At 51.5% G+C, this 19,165-nt stretch overlaps 1 protein-coding gene across 1 annotated transcript in view; it reads right to left on the bottom strand.

The window, feature by feature from the left end:
- MAP1S (microtubule associated protein 1S) overlaps window positions 1–19,165 on the bottom strand; it is a 70,751-nt gene that overhangs the window by 12,222 nt on the left and 39,364 nt on the right. Inside the window, exons 3-5 of the mRNA XM_078669293.1 lie at window positions 11,201–11,283; window positions 10,441–10,581; window positions 3,456–6,966 (exon numbers count right to left, since the gene is read on the bottom strand). Coding sequence (XP_078525419.1) covers window positions 3,456–6,966; window positions 10,441–10,581; window positions 11,201–11,283 — 3,735 coding nt within the window. The remainder of the gene's footprint in view (window positions 1–3,455; window positions 6,967–10,440; window positions 10,582–11,200; window positions 11,284–19,165) is intronic.

Below are 19,165 nucleotides of genomic sequence, written 5' to 3'. Positions count from 1 at the left end.
ACTCATTGTTGGCTGGGTCTGGCTTTCCCTGTAGCTGGAAAGACACAGAATCCGGATAAACTTGGATCTATCCAAGTTGTAGAAGGGACTTGGGGGCATTTATGATGAATACCAAACTCTGGAGCATGAAAGCCACTGCTCCAGGGTGGGCTAGGCATGGATGCCTCCTGCCACTCGTGATCAGCCAATTGTAGGTGGGAAGTAACCGATGCTGGGTACTTGGCGAACAAACTTGAGTCGTGCTACCACGAAAGGAAGTACTTTGCATTGGTAGTGATGTCAACTTACCACAAAGCGCAGGTTCTGGTGATGGGCAGGGAGGATAGATATGTGGAAGGTGGTGTTTTTGAGGTTGAGCACGGTCAAGAAATAACTGTCGGAGCACAGGAAAGTCGTCATACAAATGTTCCAACAGCACGTATTCGTTTACGGGCTGGAGGTCCCGGATAGGCCCGCAGGGCGCAGTCCTTTTTGGAAATTATAAAGTCAATAATAATAGATGCCCTTTCCCTTGGTGTGGAGGCGCTGTTTGTCCCCTTTGCAAAATAGTGCTTCTACCGCTTCCTCAAGGCGGCGAAGGGTCCTGCTGCGGACGGGTCTGCAGAGTCCAATGATGGAATATGTTGTGAGACATTCTAGACAGTAGCCCCGGGGAACAGCTGAAACCCACAGGTTTTATGTGATGTATTTCCAGGGAGAGAGCAAATCTTGTATTCTCCCCAGGTGACGTGGTTTTGTGGGAAAGAATGTGGGACGAATCACTGCTTAGCGGTGAAAGCTTTTTTTTTTTTTCAAGTGCTACTTACCCTTCCTTTGTGATTTTCTGTGTATGGACCACAGGGAAAACCCCCTGCCAGCATGCAGGTGAAAAGTGTGCTGCGGTCTTTGGGAAGACTGTCTAATCTGGTGTGTAGCCTTGACTCCATGGGCTGTTTTTACAAAAGGGACCTCGTGTAGTTGAAGTTTGCAGAGCACCCAGACTTGGCAATCTCTGTTCCTTTTCATCTTTGACAACCTGGGGGCCAAAGAGTGGCAACTAATTGAGGAGATGCAGGTGGACTTCAGATTTGAGGCCAAAGATGCTAAATCAAGCATGTTGTCTGGGGTGGTTTCATCGGTGGGCCAGCGTCTATGGGCTGGTAGCCTATCAATGCCGTCATATTGACTGCTTGCATCAGAAACAGGTGTGCGATCATCCCTTAGTGGACTCTGCGCTGCCTGCACGCTGGATAGGCATGCATCATCACCTGCTTTGGTGCCAAAGTGGAATTCTTCAAAGATGTCCAGTGTCTCAGAGAATGACTGAAGGTACACTCAGAGGAGTCCAGTTAATTTTGGAGAGGAAGGTGAGCCAGAACGGATTGCAGGAGTCACCGGATTGAAGGAGTCACTAATAGGTGACAGGCACAGACTTCAGACATGGTGATCCAACCCCAGACACTTTAAATTGCACTGGGGCAATACTGGAGGAGTGTCCATTCCATCACTCCTTTACAACCTACATTTGCCGGCGTCTATGGTCTGATGGGCATTGGAAGGCTCCCAGTGTCCAAGGCGTTGAGCTGTATTTGCAAGTCCTCTGAAGCAGTACAGTGAAGCGGAGCAACAAAGTCATCATATGTGGACTTCCAAAAGCAGTGCTATCAAAGTTGAATCATGTTGGGTAAAAAAAAATAATAAAAAAAAATGCAAGAAGCAACTACGGAGCTCTCGCTTTGTATGTGTGAACCAGATGGTGGGGTGGAGGGGGCACAGTCTGAGATTCAGTCCGTGCCCATTCGCATTGTGGGCCGAAAGTGGGGTCACAGTGCATCTCATGACTCGAAAGACTTCCTCTGAAAAATAACTTGCAAAAGACCAAGCTCAACAATTATTGGCAGGCTTATCTATAACCTCACGTACTACACAGCGGTCTACCTGCTTTTAAAATGTGAAGTATTTGGAGTTACCAGCCCTGCAGTGGTTTCACAGAGTGTTTTTCCATTACAGTGTGCATCAGCTAAGTGATCACCACCCCACCCCTCAAATTCGGTCCATGGCACACACCTTTCAGCAATATTATACAATCAACAGTTGGTACTTTAAGAAAGAAGTCTCAATCCAGAAGTAGCAAGAACGTGGTTAAAGCGAGTACTAAAAACAGATGGTACCACCTTTAGATCTGTTTAATCACAGAATGGGTCTATCAGGAACAGTGCTCAAGTGGTTTACCTCCTTTCTTCATAACCGGACACTAAAATTCAAGATTAACAATACCCTGTCAACATCCGTTCCACAAGGATCCTCCCTATCCCCGACATTGTTCAATTTAGTATTGGAACCACTCACCGCACTGCTGCAAGCATCTAACGGGCAATTTCATGTGTACGCAGACGATACCCAACTCTACCTTAAAATACACACCCCGGAAGACATCAAACTACTCAACACAATGCTTAGGAACACACAGACATGGCTGGCAGAGAATCATCTCAATCTGAACGCTCTAAAAACCGAATTCCTCCTAATAGCACCATCCGCCAAAGTCCCCATCATACAGGATTGGCTCAAACATCTTACTGCATTCAACGTTCAACCAACCATTGTGGACTCAGTGAAATCATTAGGCATAACCCTCGACTGCAATCTCAATATGCAGAATCATATTAATAATGCAACTAAGGGAGCAAATTTCCAGATCAATACATTGAGGAAGCTGAAACCCTTCCTGCCCGCCAATGACTTCAGGACCGCAGTCCAAGCTCTAGTTATCCCTCGAGTAGATTATGGAAGTGTCGCTCTCTGTGGCCTCCCCAAATCGACAACCGCACTCCTAAGAGCCTCTATTAATGCTGCGGCGAGACCCATCACTGGCTCTAAAAGAAACTCCCACATCTCTCCAGACTTTAAATCCTTGAACTGGCTGCCATACGAAGCTAGAATACACCTGAAAATTGCGTGCATGACGCATAAGGCCATACATCACAACTCGCCCAGTTACCTCGCTCAGGAATTGACAATCTCGGGTGGCTCTAGATCCACAAGAAGCGCAGCAAATCTCCTACTAAAACCACAAACATTCAACAAGAAAAAAAACATTAACAGTCCTTCTCAGGGATGGCGCCCAGGATCTGGAAAGCACTCCATCCAGAAACCAGACTTCTCTCATCCACGGCATCCTTCAAAAAAGAAGTAAAATCGATTCTTTAGGCAAAATTCACATGAATATAGGCTAAGGAAATCTTGAGAATCACCAGTATTCCATTTATGACAATGGTCAGCTAGACCACCTGGGCACCTCTGTTGCCTTTGCCTTGACTATGGGTACACATTGTCTTACACCGTTTTGCTCATCTTTGCACAAAATGTTATGTTAAATGATTTAGGTTGTCTGTATAACCTGTGTGTAAAGCGCTCTGATATCCGCGAGGATCTGGTTCACGCTCTATAAAACATTCAAAATAAATGGCATTTACCTGCAGAAAGTGGACGTCCAGGAGTAGGGGACGATTTAGCGCCACCAGCCTTGCTTGCATTCCTAGCAATAGGCTGGGTCTTGGGATCGGCATTCAGTCGAGGAGTCTTCTCTGGGTGCTCAGCTTTACCACCAAGGGACAGCCTAGAGGACCGGTCACCCGCTTCTCGGAGTGGAGTTTGTAGAGGTTTACTTTTGTTGCCAGCTGATTGTTTGGAGTGATCAGTTTTGGGCAGAGTGGCGGATGAAGGTTTGGATGCTGGTTTTTTCCCTGCATCCGTCTTCACATTTTTTGCCTGCTCGGTTTGTAGTGCGTCAGGATCCACCATGCAGATTCCAGGCTGTGGAGGCAGCGGGAGAGGATCCTTCATGGGTGCTGGCGGTGGGTCTTGAGACCTGCCGGAGGAGGACTTGAGCAGGTTATCAGACTCCTCATCAGAGTCCAATCCTGCATCAGCTGTGATCGATGGGCAATCCTCCGTTCCAGGAGGAATATCTGAATCCGATATGGTGGGCAGAGACTCGCTCACCGAAGTTGGAGGGGTTTCATCGCCTTGCTGCCTTTTACTCACAGAAGTCTTTTGCCCCTTACTTTCTTCCAAAGGCTTGGCCAACTCCTGAGAGAGGTCACTGTCATTAGACTGATCCCGGGGACTCAAGTTCACAGAAGGAGAGATTTCAGACTTTGGGTGTTCAAACTCACAAGGCGATACTAGGCACAGGTCAACTTCATGGGGAGAGTTGGAGCGAGGCCGCACTCTGTGCAAAAGAGGCACATCCAAGCCATCGCCATCACCAGCGGCACCGTGAGAGGATCGTATTGGCAACGTCATCCCGCTCTTACTGGCCATGGCCTCCTGCTCTGGTGTGACACCATCTGAGTGAGGCCCACTTCCATCTTCTAGGGAGGATTCACTCACAGGTGGAAGGACCTGCTCAAAGGATACAGACAAAGACTCGTCCACTTCAGTAGAGTGCGGCGAGCCAACTTCTGCAGGAAGTGAAGGAGTTGTAATGGTCGGAGATATATCGGGCATGTCATCTCTGAACGGACTCAATAAGAGACATCCCGCTTGCTTACCTTGAGAAGAGACCGAGCTGTCCCGAGAAGACTTGGGGCCACCAAAGACACCACCATTCTCTGAAGTTTTACAGAGGTCCTGAGTGAGGTCATCCTTATACAATGAGCAATGTTTTTTTTCCTGTGCAAAATGGTCTGTGGGAGACTGATGAAAGGGTGTGTGTCCGGCACTCACCAAGCAAGAGCCTGTTGAGGAAACCATTTCCACAGTCTTCTCCTCTGAGCTCCCATACAAGTCATCAGCAACGTCTTGGAAAGTATTCAGCATTCCAACTTTCATGCTTTCCAGGGATCCGAGAGTGGGTGGGGTCAGATCCAAGCTCACAGCTCGATCTCTTCTAGGCGTCTTTGCTAAGGGGGAAGGGGGACAGAGGGCTTTAGGAGGACTGAGTTCCAAATGTCTAAACCGGTCTGGGCTTTCCATTTCTTCATTGCCATTCTGGACACAGATGTCACCATCAAGGGCACCATGACTACCCGAAGCCTCTTCTTTCGTATGTTCAGATTGACCATTGTCTTGGGGCGAATGCTCGGCCTCGCTTTCTGTAGTGGCGATCCCTTCATCCGGGGATTCCTCACTTGTTTTCTTTACATCAGGCGCTGCAGTTAGTGCTCCCTCCTCCTCCTCTTTCAGCATCTCCCAAGCACCAGTCATGTCCTCCGGGGATGATGTGGCAGAAGTGGCACCCTCCCCTCCCTGCTCTTTGGCATTTAAGGGTGGCAGAGGAGGATCCCCTCTCTTTTGTGGCTTGGATTTTGTTGTTCCGGCCGCCTTTGCTGCTGGTGTAACTTCTTTTTTAAGCGAGGGATAGTTTTTTAGGGCTCCAGTTTTTGCAGGTGTCAATTTTGAGTCACTTGGAGCAGCAGAGAAAGGCTTTTTCGAGTCCCTAGCAGAGGGTTTACCAACTTTCTTGGAGTCGTCTTTGGTTTTTTCCATAGTAGTATCCTTTGCCTGTGGCTTGATGTCTTTCTTTAGGTCCATCTTGGACTCCTTCTTAGTTTCTCGTTTGGCATCTAGACTGCTTTCTTTCTTTACGGGCTTCTCCTCCTTTTTCACTTCCTTCTTCTCTTCCTTCTTAGCCACTAGCTTCTCTTTGGAGAGTTTTGGGCGGACGTCCAGCCTAGACTTTTCTAGTGTAGTGTCTGGATTAAGCTTGGCATCTTTCGCCTTCTCGCTCGCCCCTGTATGAACAACATTTTCCTTCATAGTACCGTTTGTCATTCCTTTGGCCCTCTCTTTGGCTGGAGTTTTCACATCTTTCCTCTCCACTTTGGCCGGCTTCTCTTTAGACGCTGCAGTGCGGTTCTCTACGAGACTTAGTTTCGAGGCAGACTTGAGGCTCTCCTTACTGTCGGTCCTCTTCGGTTTCAGGTGCCTCTCTCCGGCCACAGATTCCAGAGCATCTAGGTCTCTTCGAGCCACCACGGGATACTTCAAGAATTCTAAATGCTTCAATTTCTCAAGGCCTTCAAGGATCTTGTTTTGGGGGGTGCACCCTGGGAACAAAACTCTGATAATTTGCTGAGTTGGGCTCGCTGGGTGCCAGACTAGGAGCACACAGGCGGAAGTCAAGCACTGTAAAGGGAGTTCCTGCCCTTCAGACACACCATTACCACTCCACTGCTGCATGAACCTTTCCAGCTCCTTGCTGCCTTGCACTGGGTTCAATACATACATTTCCAGTCTTCCAACCCCCATCTTTTGTAACAAGATCACTGGCTCCGCCACTGCACTGTGAGCCCGTATGATCGGCTCAGCCTTCATGCCCAGTTTATCAAGGTACTGTAACGTTAGGCGAACTTCATCACAACTTTTCAAAACATCTGAACTTTCTTCCACATTTTTCAAATTCTCAGGGACATTAAGGAACATGACACCAAGTTCGGGGGAGATCAAATTCTTCATCCAGTCCTCATTGCTCTGAGAGCCCCGAGAGGGATCTTCCTCGAGCTCAGCGATCTTCCTCTGGAGCAAACTGTTAACACCTCGTAAGCTGTCTGTTCCAACGTGGGTGACTAAGATCGAATCGAGCCGCTCCAAGTGTCGCACAAACTTCCAAAAGGCAGGCTTGGGACTGGACCCGCCATTGATTAAAACATTGAATCCATTTACAGCAAAGAAGGTGGAATCCCCTCGCCCACCGGGAAGGATGTAGCAGCACGGTTTGGTCATCTTCAAAAATCCCACGTTGGGAGGGGGCTCCAGCATCTCAAAGAGGGACTGGGGCTCCAGAGATTCAGACAGGTACTCCGAGAACTCCTGGAGCCCCTCCATCTCAGGCAGAACAGGAGGAGGGTTAAACTTCAGCTCAATGAAGTCCTGGAGGTTGTGCTGGTTTCGATCATAGTCCTTCCAGTCTCCAAACTCCGGGCAGGCGACGGTCAGGCTCACTTTGGCACAGGGATCCGCAGAACTCAGCAAGTCTCCAATCTTGGACCAAAAAATACAAAAGTAAAATATTAAAAACATTGCACAACATAAATACATTCCATATAACACGGTGCAGAAAGTCGATGAAGCGTATGTGGAACAAATACTTGTCCACTTTGCAAAGCAATAAAAATACATCTTCAGGGGTAACAATCTCATCTACTCGCTCGCCACTGCCAAGAAACATTCTCAATATAAAGAATAAAAACATCAAAAGTCAAACGCGTGTTTACCTGAATTAAGATTGCAAAGACTTTCAGTTCAGCATCTCACATGTGGGCTTCACAACAGGCTTACTACAAATAAACACAAACATTGTGCTATAGTTCCATTTACACAGAGCTTTAGCTGAAGCGCAGCGTGGGAGACGGCTGGATTGGAAGAGTGCGGATTTGTAGCACAGCCTCTACGGGGAGTAGTCGGGTGTTGTGCACCAGTGACCCGGTGGATTGGTACTTTTATGGGGACTTGTGATACAGATTGTGCGTATGTAGCGAAAGGAAGCATTACAAAAGATATAACGTACACTTCCCATTAATTTATAGCAGTGTCCGAGTCAAAGGTACAGCGGCCTAGGTGGGACCTGTCCTGGCATCAGGTGCGATAGGTGGTGGACTGCAGCCTTGTGTGGCTGCTGTCGCTTAACTAGGTTTCAGTGGAAAGAAGAAGAGTAGGACGCCTGCGGTCGCGGCAACCCTCCGATACTAGTCGATGGTTCTTGACTGGGACTGAGCGACAGGCTCACAAACGCAGTGGATTACCGGTAGGGCACATGACTGGAAAAGTTCCACAATTGACGGTAATCTGAGGGGTTCAATGCCCAGTGTGTAATTATAACTCCCAAATTGTTAGCACAGGTGACTGCAAAGTGCACCACAGAGCTTGAAAGCTACTAATTAGTTGCCAAATATTTTTGCATTCTGACTGAAAGATTTTTTTATTTGTAATTTAAATTGAGTCGTTGTCAAGTTATATTATACACGGATTGTTAGAAAACAGGCAAATGTTCTTTAGACTTTCACAGATTGTAAACAGCAAAGAGACAAGTGTTTAGCAAAACGTTATAATGTTCCACTTCGTCACAGCTCAATTACTTAGTGGTTTCAATTTTTCAAAGCGGTGCCTACTTCTCTAATTAAGAGATCGATATCTTGGATGGACTAGAAGACCTGTGGAGAAGTGTGGCTCACTGGTTAGAAGCGGCAGACCCTGAAGCAGAGGTCGGCCCGGGACCAGGGCTCAATTCCCGTCGCGGCAGGGTCTTGGGTCAATGTCCGTGGACTCGATAATTCCTGCCTAGGTGCCTAAGCTAACCATGGGTCCCACTCTGCAACTCTGGGCAATAGCTTGCTTAATCTCCACAACGGCCCTATCAGCGCCGGGGATGCCTGGCTTCACCTTGGGGGTGCCCAGGAGGGACCATCTCACAGGGAAAGCCAGGACGGGTTCGCCAGCGGTATACAGCGCCAGGACACTGCGTGATGGAGTAACAGTGCGCTTTACAAGTATACATTTACATTTTTTACCTCCCAATTCAAAGTCACTCAAATATCAAACGTGACACTTTACATCCATTGGATCAAAAGAGTCCCCCAAGAAATGACATAGGAGGGACACGTAGGTATTCCCTAGAAGGTGACAGCCAAGGCAGCTAACCGGCCTGGTTCATGCAAGCACAAGTGGAGTAAGCCAGAGATACACACCGGACACACACGGGCGTAGAAAGAACATTGAACTGTTTGTCTAGTTGCTAGAGAGGGTTTTTATAGTTTCTTCTGCTTTTCCTTTGACTTCCCGAGGACGACGAGGAAAGACATCATATGGTTTTTGAACAGTTATTAGTAGTGCCAAATACTGGTTTGTCCTCACAATCCTAGTGGGAATTTTTAATCCAAAGTAACTCAGACCAGCTTGCTAATAATAGCCTGTTGGAGGATGCCACACTGTACGACAGCATGACATGAAGGTGGTTCGGCTCTTACTCGGAGTCTCCAATCTCTCCTAGCGGAAAGAGTCCTGCTGGTGGTAAAGCAGCCTCCTCTCCAGCCTGGAAAGTCTGTTTCCCCTATTCTAGAATCAGTCTGCTGTGTCCTAGGATTGGCGACAGTGGCGTAACCCTTCTATCGCTCAATGACGATGGACACACCAGCAGGCTGGGTGGCAAGAGGCGGTGGGCATGGTATGAAATGGCAATGGATTACCAGACACAAGTTAACTCGTCTTCAGAACTGGAAATGAGCATCATGTGCTGAAGTTCCTCGCCCTACACCCAACAAATGAGATTTTTTTTTTTTTTTTAAACAATGCTTTTTGATAATTTCAGTGCAACGGCCTTCAGCAGGGCACTCCGGTGCCGAGCGAACATAAGGAGTCCAATGCTAACACTTACGAAACGATATGGTTTTCTGGCAGCTAATGAATGGCAAGACTGAAACTTTAGAACTCTCTTGATTCCAAAGCAAAGAGGTTGCAAACCAACTCAAAGTCCCTTCAGGAATAGTTTGTTACAAACATGGTATCCTGCATTAGCGTGCGGACCCAAACCCGCCTACACAACCTAAATATGCGCTTGCGTCGCCTCAAAAAGCTAATGAAGACCTTCCACATTCACTGTGCACCGAGGGGCCTGTTTCTTCAGCCTAGTCTTTGCCAACTATATATGCTTAAAATGTTACCAGAACAGAAGTTTCCACTTCCAGACTCCGTGGAAATACAAATCTGAGGCAAGGGAGAGGACTTGGTCTAACGGCTAGGGCGCTCTACCTCGGACTTTGGGAACCTGGTTCGAGTTTCGGTAATGTCGCTAAACCTCCTGTGATTCTGGGCAAATCACTTAATCTCCCCGTACCTAACAAAATGAATGTGTCCTTGTGTAACGTAACTGGTGCTATGTAAAGTGCTCTGATAGCCGGTTCAGTTCGGGTCTAGTTTGCGCTATATAAAACTCTGCAAAAAAAAAAAAAAAAACTGTGACCAAATGCACTCCAAGCTTCTGGGACACGCACATACACACAAGCCACGCAAGTCATGTGCAAAGTTGTAAAAAAAAATTAAAAAAAAAAAAGTATCATCCCAGGCCCAACACTACATAGTGTGCGTGGCATGTGAATTTGCAATGAGCAAGTGCTATAAACCAGCTCCACAAGCGGTGTATTCGACGAAATGTTACGCCCCCAACCCCTCAGGAGGCTGCTACAGTACAATGATACAATGCAGAAAGCCAACACACCAAGTGATTCTACAGAAAGAAAGTGCACACTAGCGGCAGCCCTAACTGAAGGTCCCCTTTGGTAACCAAATGTTGCTTGAATCAGCCACTTGCACATGTCTTCACAAAGAGGCCCACGTAGACCTCAACACGGCCAACATAGCAAGGTCTAGAGCGGGCTAGCTACAAGCATCACGCGTGCACTCCCGAGCCCCTTCACACTCCCCTCAAAGAGTACTCCAAGGCTGCTGGGCCAGCACCATTACCTCTTTCTCTGTGAAGACCTGGAAGAAGTCCCCCAGGGAGAAGTGTCCATCCTGCAGCACCAGGTCCCCGGTCCCCTCCGCGCAGGGCCCGGCCAGCAGCAGCAGCTTCTGTCTGGAGGCGCTGGTGATGAGGTTACACAGCTGCAAGAAGGTGGAGGGGCAAAGCATTAACACAAACACTTACACCATGCAACAGGTAGAAAAGCGGGGCGGTCTGGGGAACGCAAGCACGGTAAAGCAGGGGCAGGCAATGAGCAGAGCAAGAACACATCTAGCGAGGATGAGCCCTTCATGGTCTGCGGGGGGGTGGGGGGGGGGGCAGGAAGAGGCCTCAGGAGGCAGAAGTGAAGATTCCAACCAGGCCCACACACTGCTACACTGCGCGTCCCAACATAGGCATGTGCCTAATGCACATTTAAGAAAAGAAACAAAAGGCAGCTCGGAGAGCCATCTTGTAGGATCCTCAACCAGGTTGTTCGAGCGGTAGCGGACCCCCCTCCCCCAGCGCCTTGAGACCCTACGGGTGAAGTAGCGCGCTATACAAATGCTTTGATTGACAACCACATTTCAGATCCTAATAATGTCCTGAGAAAATACGGAGCCCAGAAAACACGGCGGCTTCCCTCAGCTCCTGAGCTCCAGGTCTGAGCCCCTCAGCCCCACTGCGCCCCACGAACTGAAACCAGAGGTTCAAAGGCAGCCCTGGCAAGAAGCACCACAAAGACCCCTCCCTTGAAGGCCCGGGCGTGGTCACACTCACCTCCGCGCGGACAGACTTGAGCGAAGGGTTCAGCAGCACCAGCGACTCCAGGCTGTCTCCCTGGTGATGGAGGTTCCTCTGCCCTGGAGGTGGAGGGAAGAAGACGAGGGTGAGAAGAGACGACTGGGACTTTAAACACCTCCCTGCCCCGAGAACACGCGGAGGAGACTCCGCCACTGGGTGAGACACATCTGAAACAGACTCAAGGGGGTTTGGCGGCTCCAATCCCACCCGCAAAGCTACAAAATGAGTCCATTCAGAGCACAGAACAGCCCTGGTTACTGGAACAGAAGGGACACAAGTATCGAGCAGAGCTGCAGCGTGGAGCAGCGCAAGGCCAGAGTATTGTTGCGATTCACTGCGACCTCAGCAGTTCGCTCGCAGGGCCTCGTCTCCCGGACACAGGGCGGAAGCTGCGGCCATAACCCCTGCACAGGGCCCACTCCGGAAACAGACATGTTACCAAAATCACAGCCAACACGAGTTGTAGTTTGTTGTGGTCGTTGTTGGCCGCAGTTTATTACCATTATATACAAACTCATTTCTGTCCCCTGGGCATCACTTTTTTGGCCAGGGGCATAAATTATTATTATTATGGCATATCATAACTTAAGCATCATACATCATCCGCATGTCATAAATCAATTGGTGTCATGATAAATTGGACGTCATACATGATTAGCGTCGCTGGTCATAAATCATTCTGTTGGTCATAAATCATGTGTCTATCATCACTTATTTGCACATCAAAGGGTCACACATCATGTGGCATAAATCATTTGTGTACCATAAATCATTTGTGTCCTGGACCGCCATAGCTTGAACGCTTTTGTGGTCCATCTGGTTCTGTTGGTTTCCACGCCCCTTTGCGTGTGGGGGGTAGGCCCCAACTCGCTACCTTGCTAGTCTCTTTTTGTGCCCTGCCGTCCGGCTGGGTCTGGGCTGCGAGCGCCGTCTCTGTCTGCTACCCCCTTATGTCAGGCCTACTCACCCTGCCGTTCGGCATCTCAGTGTGAGTGGCCCTCCTTCTACACACCGGCCTGTCGGTGTGCCTCCATAACCATCTGCTGTACCTCTTATCCGCCAGCACTGCGACACTGCTAGTACCTAGGTGTGGGTGGGTGGGACTCGAACATTCTTCTGCGCCGCTCCCCAGCTCCACGATGTAGTGATGGGCTGCAGTATGGGGAGCGGCGTCTTCTACTCCGCCACCATTTTCCCGCCAAGACCGGGCAGTTCTACCCTTTGGGGGAGGGAGGGTCAACATCCTTTGGCCCCCTTATTGGCCAGTTGCCCAGGCGCCATCCTGGCGCAAGTTGTTGCCGCGCTGAAGTGCCCCCTCTGGTTCAGGGCCCTTCCCGGCGGCTGGATCCGGATCCTTCCCGGGCTCTAGCGTCCGTTATGGCGCCAGCCCTCGAGCCCCCTTCAGGGGCGGCCTCTGCAATTTCCAGCCATGAATCTCTACTTTAAACCAAAAACAATTCCCTTACAGAAGCCATGTGAAGAGCCACATGCGTTCCCCGGGATAACCGTGATCAAATGCAGAAGTGTTTGAGGTAGCATAGACATAGTATCGGTTTCAAGCTTAACCTCTTCTGTGCTGCGCGAATTTCGCTGCAGTGCTGAAGGGTAATAAATCATATTGGCTCATGACGGAAATGTTCCGTCATCAGCACCGGAGCACCGACGCTGATGACGGAACCGTTCCGTCATGAGCATGGAAGGGGTTAATACTAAATGTACTGTTGTCATTCACTTAGCAACCTCAGAGCCAAACCTTTAGGGCAGCACACACTTCATGGACGGATTCTGGCACCATGAAAGCAGAACACACTTCATGGACGGATTCTGGCCGCATGAAAGCAGCACACACTTCATGGACAGATTCTGGCCGCATGAAAGCAGCACACACTTCATGGACAGATTCTGGCCGCATGAAAGCAGCACACACTTCATGGACTGATTCTGGCTGCATGAAAGCAACACACTTCATGGACCGATTCTGGCTGCATGAAAGCAACACACTTCATGGACCGATTCTGGCTGCATGAAAGCAGCACACACTTCATGGACTGATTCTGGCTGCATGAAAGCAACACACTTCATGGACCGATTCTGGCTGCATGAAAGCAACACACACTTCATGGACCGATTCTGGGGCCATGAAAGCAGCACACACTTCATGGACAGATTCTGGCACCATGAAAGCAGCACACACTTCATGGACCGATTCTGGCAGCATGAAAGCAGCACACACTTCATGGACCGATTCTGGCACCATGATAGCAGCACACACTTCATGGACAGATTCTGGCACCATGATAGCAGCACACACTTCATGGACAGATTCTGGCACCATGAAAGCAGCACACACTTCATGGACAGATTCTGGTAGCATGAAAGCAGCACACACTTCATGGACCGATTCTGGCGCCATGAAAGCAGCACACACTTCATGGACCGATTCTGGCAGCATGAAAGCAGCACACACTTCATGGACCGATTCTGGCAGCATGAAAGCAGCACACACTTCATGGACAGATTCTGGCAGCATGAAAGCAACACACACTTCATGGACAGATTCTGGCGCCATGAAAGCAGCACACACTCCATGGACCGATTCTGGCAGCATGAAAGCAGCACACACTTCATGGACCTGTTATGGCAGCATGAAAGCAGCACAAACTTCATGGACAGATTCTGGCACCATGAAAGCAGCACACACTTCATGGACAGATTCTGGCACCATGATAGCAGCACACGCCCAGTGTACGATTATCTCCAACCTGCCCAAGAAGGGGAAGCCATACTGCGCAGCGTAGGATTGCCTGCAACCTGCCCAAGAAGGGGAAGCCATACTGCGCAGCGTAGGATTGCCTGCAACCTGCCCAAGAAGGGGAAGCCATACAGCGTAGGATTGCCTGCAACCTGCCCAAGAAGGGGAAGCCATACTGCGCAGCGTAGGATTGCATGCAACCTGCCCAAGAAGGGAAAGCCATACCGCCCAGCGTAGGGTTGCCTGCAACCTGCCCAAGAAGGGAAAGCCATACCGCCCAGCGTAGGGTTGCCTGCAACCTGCCCAAGAAGGGGAAGCCATACCGCCCAGCGTAGGGTTGCCTGCAACCTGCCCAAGAAGGGGAAGCCATACCGCCCAGCGTAGGGTTGCCTGCAACCTGCCCAAGAAGGGGAAGCCATACCGCCCAGCGTAGGATTGCCTGCAACCTGCCCAAGAAGGGGAAGCCAAACTGCCCAGTGTAGGACTGCCTGCAACCTGCCCAAGAAGGGGCAGCCATACTGCGGAGCGTATGGAGGTACAGGCTAATGACTAGAAAGACAAGTAAGGCCCAGACAACAGAAGCTAGCCTGCAGCCTGCCCAGGAGCTCTGGACTATCCAGTCGTGCTTTGCAGAACCGAAACAAAGACATCAATATCATAAAGGGTGAAGGCATGCAGGGTACTCTTGCTGGAGTGTTTAAAGAGCAAGACCCGCCCAAATGTAAACTGTCCCTGGCTAGGAGGATGCCTTTTATTCCTTTCCAGTAACTCTGGAGGTGTTCGGGCGAGTAGGAAGCGTCCCCTCTGCCTCAGGTTTTAGGTTACAGGCCCACTGGCGGAAGCTGTTCAAGAGGATTTTCGAAGACTGGATACCATCATTCTAGTCCGCGGATCCAGGATCACGGTGCAAAACCACAAATGGACCCCAACCACACATTTCAGTTCAGGGTGGAAGCAAGAAGATTCGGATCAGGACCTGGTCACTACTGCACTCCCCCCAAAACAAAATCTGAATCATAAATGGACTCTTCAGACTCATGGAGCCCCCGCTTTGTGGACCAGGTCCAAGCCTAGTAGGGGCAGCCCACCCCCGACCGCACCAGACGTCGAAATTAAAGGTCGTCGGCTGATATCCCAAAAACACATCAATTATAGCACCATGCAGGACTTCTTGTTCTGCCTTTGTTTACAGTCTCCATTCACAGTGTAAAATTATCAGACCTTCCAAGGTACTTCGATAAAGCACGTCAAGTGAACATGTTCACCCCACGGGGCGAACATCAGCCGTGAGACTCCAAGTACTTTGCAGCATAGCGCCTTACTGTGCATGCAGCGCTGCATGGAGCAGTGCTGTGTTTGAGCTTCCTCCCAGAAGGTACTGGTGAGGCCTTCTAGTACAGAGGCAGCAACATGCTTCTGCCAGCAGAGCACCGGCCCTGGGGGCTGCAGCGAACCACTGACTGACCAGACACGCCTGTGCAGACAGTGTGCACACAGATCACTCAAGGTGGGTCTCTCCAGACTATAAACGGTGACTGCACCAGCAGAAAACCAAGGCAACGCCCGAACACCACCCAAGACCATCAACTGGCACTCCTGCCCCAACCCACCCCACGCACATCGAACACCACCCAAGACCATCAGCTGGCACTACTGCCCCAACTCACACCACGCACATCGAACACCACCCAAGACCATCAGCTGGCAGTACTGCCCCAACTCACCCCACGCACATCGAACACCACCCAAGAGCATCAGCTGGCACTACTGCCCCAACTCACACACGCACATCGAACACCACCCAAGACCATCAACTGGCACTACTGCCCCAACTCACCCCACGCACATCGAACACCACCCAAGACCATCAACTGGCACTACTGCCCCAACTCACACCACGCACATCGAACACCACCCAAGACCATCAGCTGCCCCTACTGCCCCAACTCACCCCACGCACATCGAACACCACCCAAGACCATCAGCTGCCCCTACTGCCCCAACTCACACCACGCACATCGAACACCACCCAAGACCATCAGCTGCCCCTACTGCCCCAACTCACCCCACGCACATCGAACACCACCCAAGAGCATCAGCTGGCACTACTGCCCCAACTCACCCCACGCACATCGAACACCGCCCAAGACCATCAGCTGGCACTACTGCCCCAACTCACCCCACGCACATCGAACACCACCCAAGACCATCAGCTGGCACTACTGCCCCAACTCACCCCACGCACACCAACCACCACCCAAGACCATCAGCTGGCACTACTGCCCCAACTCACCCCACGCACATCGAACACCACCCAAGACCATCAGCTGGCACTACTGCCCCAACTCACCCCACGCACATCGAACACCACCCAAGACCATCAGCTGGCACTACTGCCCCAACTCACCCCACGCACATCGAACACCACCCAAGACCATCAGCTGGCACTACTGCCCCAACTCACCCCACGCACATCGAACACCACCCAAGACCATCAGCTGGCACTACTGCCCCAACTCACCCCACGCACATCGAACACCACCCAAGACCATCAGCTGGCACTACTGCCCCAACTCACCCCACGCACATCGAACACCGCCCAAGACCATCAGCTGGCACTACTGCCCCAACTCACCCCACGCACATCGAACACCACCCAAGACCATCAGCTGGCACTCCTGCCCCAACCCACCCCACGCACATCGAACACCACCCAAGACCATCAGCTGGCACTACTGCCCCAACTCACCCCACGCACATCGAACACCACCCAAGACCATCAGCTGGCACTACTGCCCCAACTCACCCCACGCACATCGAACACCACCCAAGACCATCAGCTGGCACTACTGCCCCAACTCACCCCACGCACATCGAACACCACCCAAGACCATCAGCTGGCACTACTGCCCCAACTCACACCGCCAACCACCACCCAAGACCATCAGCTGCCACTACTGCCCCAACTCACATCGCCGAACACCGCCCAAGACCATCAGCTGGCACTACTGCCCCAACTCACACACGCACATCGAACACCACCCAAGACCATCAGCTGGCACTACTGCCCCAACTCACCCCACGCACATCGAACACCACCCAAGACCATCAGCTGCCCCTACTGCCCCAACTCACCCCACGCACATCGAACACCACCCAAGACCATCAGCTGCCCCTACTGCCCCAACTCACCCCAAGCACATCGAACACCACCCAAGACCATCAGCTGGCACTACTGCCCCAACTCACCCCACGCACACCAACCACCACCCAAGACCATCAACTGGCACTACTGCCCCAACTCACCCCACGCACATCGAACACCACCCAAGACCATCAGCTGGCACTACTGCCCCAACTCACCCCACGCACATCGAACACCACCCAAGACCATCAGCTGGCACTACTGCCCCAACTCACCCCACGCACATCGAACACCACCCAAGACCATCAGCTGGCACTACTGCCCCAACTCACCCCACGCACATCGAACACCACCCAAGACCATCAGCTGGCACTACTGCCCCAACTCACCCCACGCACACCAACCACCACCCAAGACCATCAACTGGCCCTACTGCCCCAACTCACCCCACGCACATCGAACACCACCCAAGACCATCAACTGGCCCTACTGCCCCAACTCACCCCACGCACATCGAACACCACCCAAGACCATCAACTGCCACTACTGCCCCAACCCACCCCACGCACATCGAACACCACCCAAGACCATCAGCTGGCACTACTGCCCCAACTCACCCCACGCACATCGAACACCACCCAAGACCATCAGCTGGCACTACTGCCCCAACTCACCCCACGCACACCAACCACCCAAGACCATCAGCTGCCCCTACTGCCCCAACTCACCCCACGCACATCGAACACCACCCAAGACCATCAGCTGGCACTACTGCCCCAACCCACCCCACGCACATCGAACACCACCCAAGACCATCAACTGGCACTACTGCCCCAACTCACCCCACGCACACCAACCACCACCCAAGACCATCAACTGGCACTACTGCCCCAACTCACCCCACGCACATCGAACACCACTCAAGACCATCAACTGGCACTACTGCCCCAACTCACCCCACGCACACCAACCACCACCCAAGACCATCAACTGGCACTACTGCCCCAACTCACCCCACGCACATCGAACACCACCCAAGACCATCAGCTGGCACTACTGCCCCAACTCACCCCACGCACATCGAACACCGCCCAAGACCATCAGCTGGCACTACTGCCCCAACTCACCCCACGCACATCGAACACCACCCAAGACCATCAGCTGGCACTACTGCCCCAACTCACCCCACGCACATCGAACACCACCCAAGACCATCAACTGGCACTACTGCCCCAACTCACCCCACGCACATCGAACACCACCCAAGACCATCAGCTGGCACTACTGCCCCAACTCACCCCACGCACATCGAACACCACCCAAGACCGTCAACTGGCACTCCTGCCCCAACCCACCCCACGCACATCGAACACCACCCAAGACCATCAGCTGGCACTACTGCCCCAACTCACCCCACGCACATCGAACACCACCCAAGACCGTCAACTGGCACTCCTGCCCCAACCCACCCCACGCACATCGAACACCACCCAAGACCATCAACTGGCACTACTGCCCCAACTCACCCCACGCACACCAACCACCACCCAAGACCATCAACTGGCACTACTGCCCCAACTCACCCCACGCACATCGAACACCACCCAAGACCATCAGCTGGCACTACTGCCCCAACTCACCCCACGCACATCGAACACCACCCAAGACCGTCAACTGGCACTCCTGCCCCAACCCACCCCACGCACATCGAACACCACCCAAGACCATCAACTGGCACTACTGCCCCAACTCACACCAAGCACATTGCCGCACTTCACCCGCCCTTCCCTGCCAAGAGAGAATACAAAGGTCATACAAACACTGAACGCTTCTTGGAAGCTACAAGCCACTCCAGGTCACCTGCTCGAGCTGCACGGTCCATATAATACAGAAAGGTCGTAGGTGCAAACAGCATCCAAAGAGGAAGGTACCAACACAAAACGTTCACATCCTTGGTTGGGAAATGCCTTGAAAGCCACTTTCTAGCGCTGGCTCCAGGGCAGGGCACTGAACAAGGTGGCAGCCATCTTTCTCCAGTGTCTGG

The sequence above is a fragment of the Lissotriton helveticus genome, chromosome 12 (assembly GCF_964261635.1).
Source record: "Lissotriton helveticus chromosome 12, aLisHel1.1, whole genome shotgun sequence".
Classification (NCBI taxonomy): domain Eukaryota; kingdom Metazoa; phylum Chordata; class Amphibia; order Caudata; family Salamandridae; genus Lissotriton; species Lissotriton helveticus.
The sequence above is the reverse complement of the archived record's forward strand: the minus strand, read 5'-3'. Positions and strand labels throughout refer to the sequence as shown.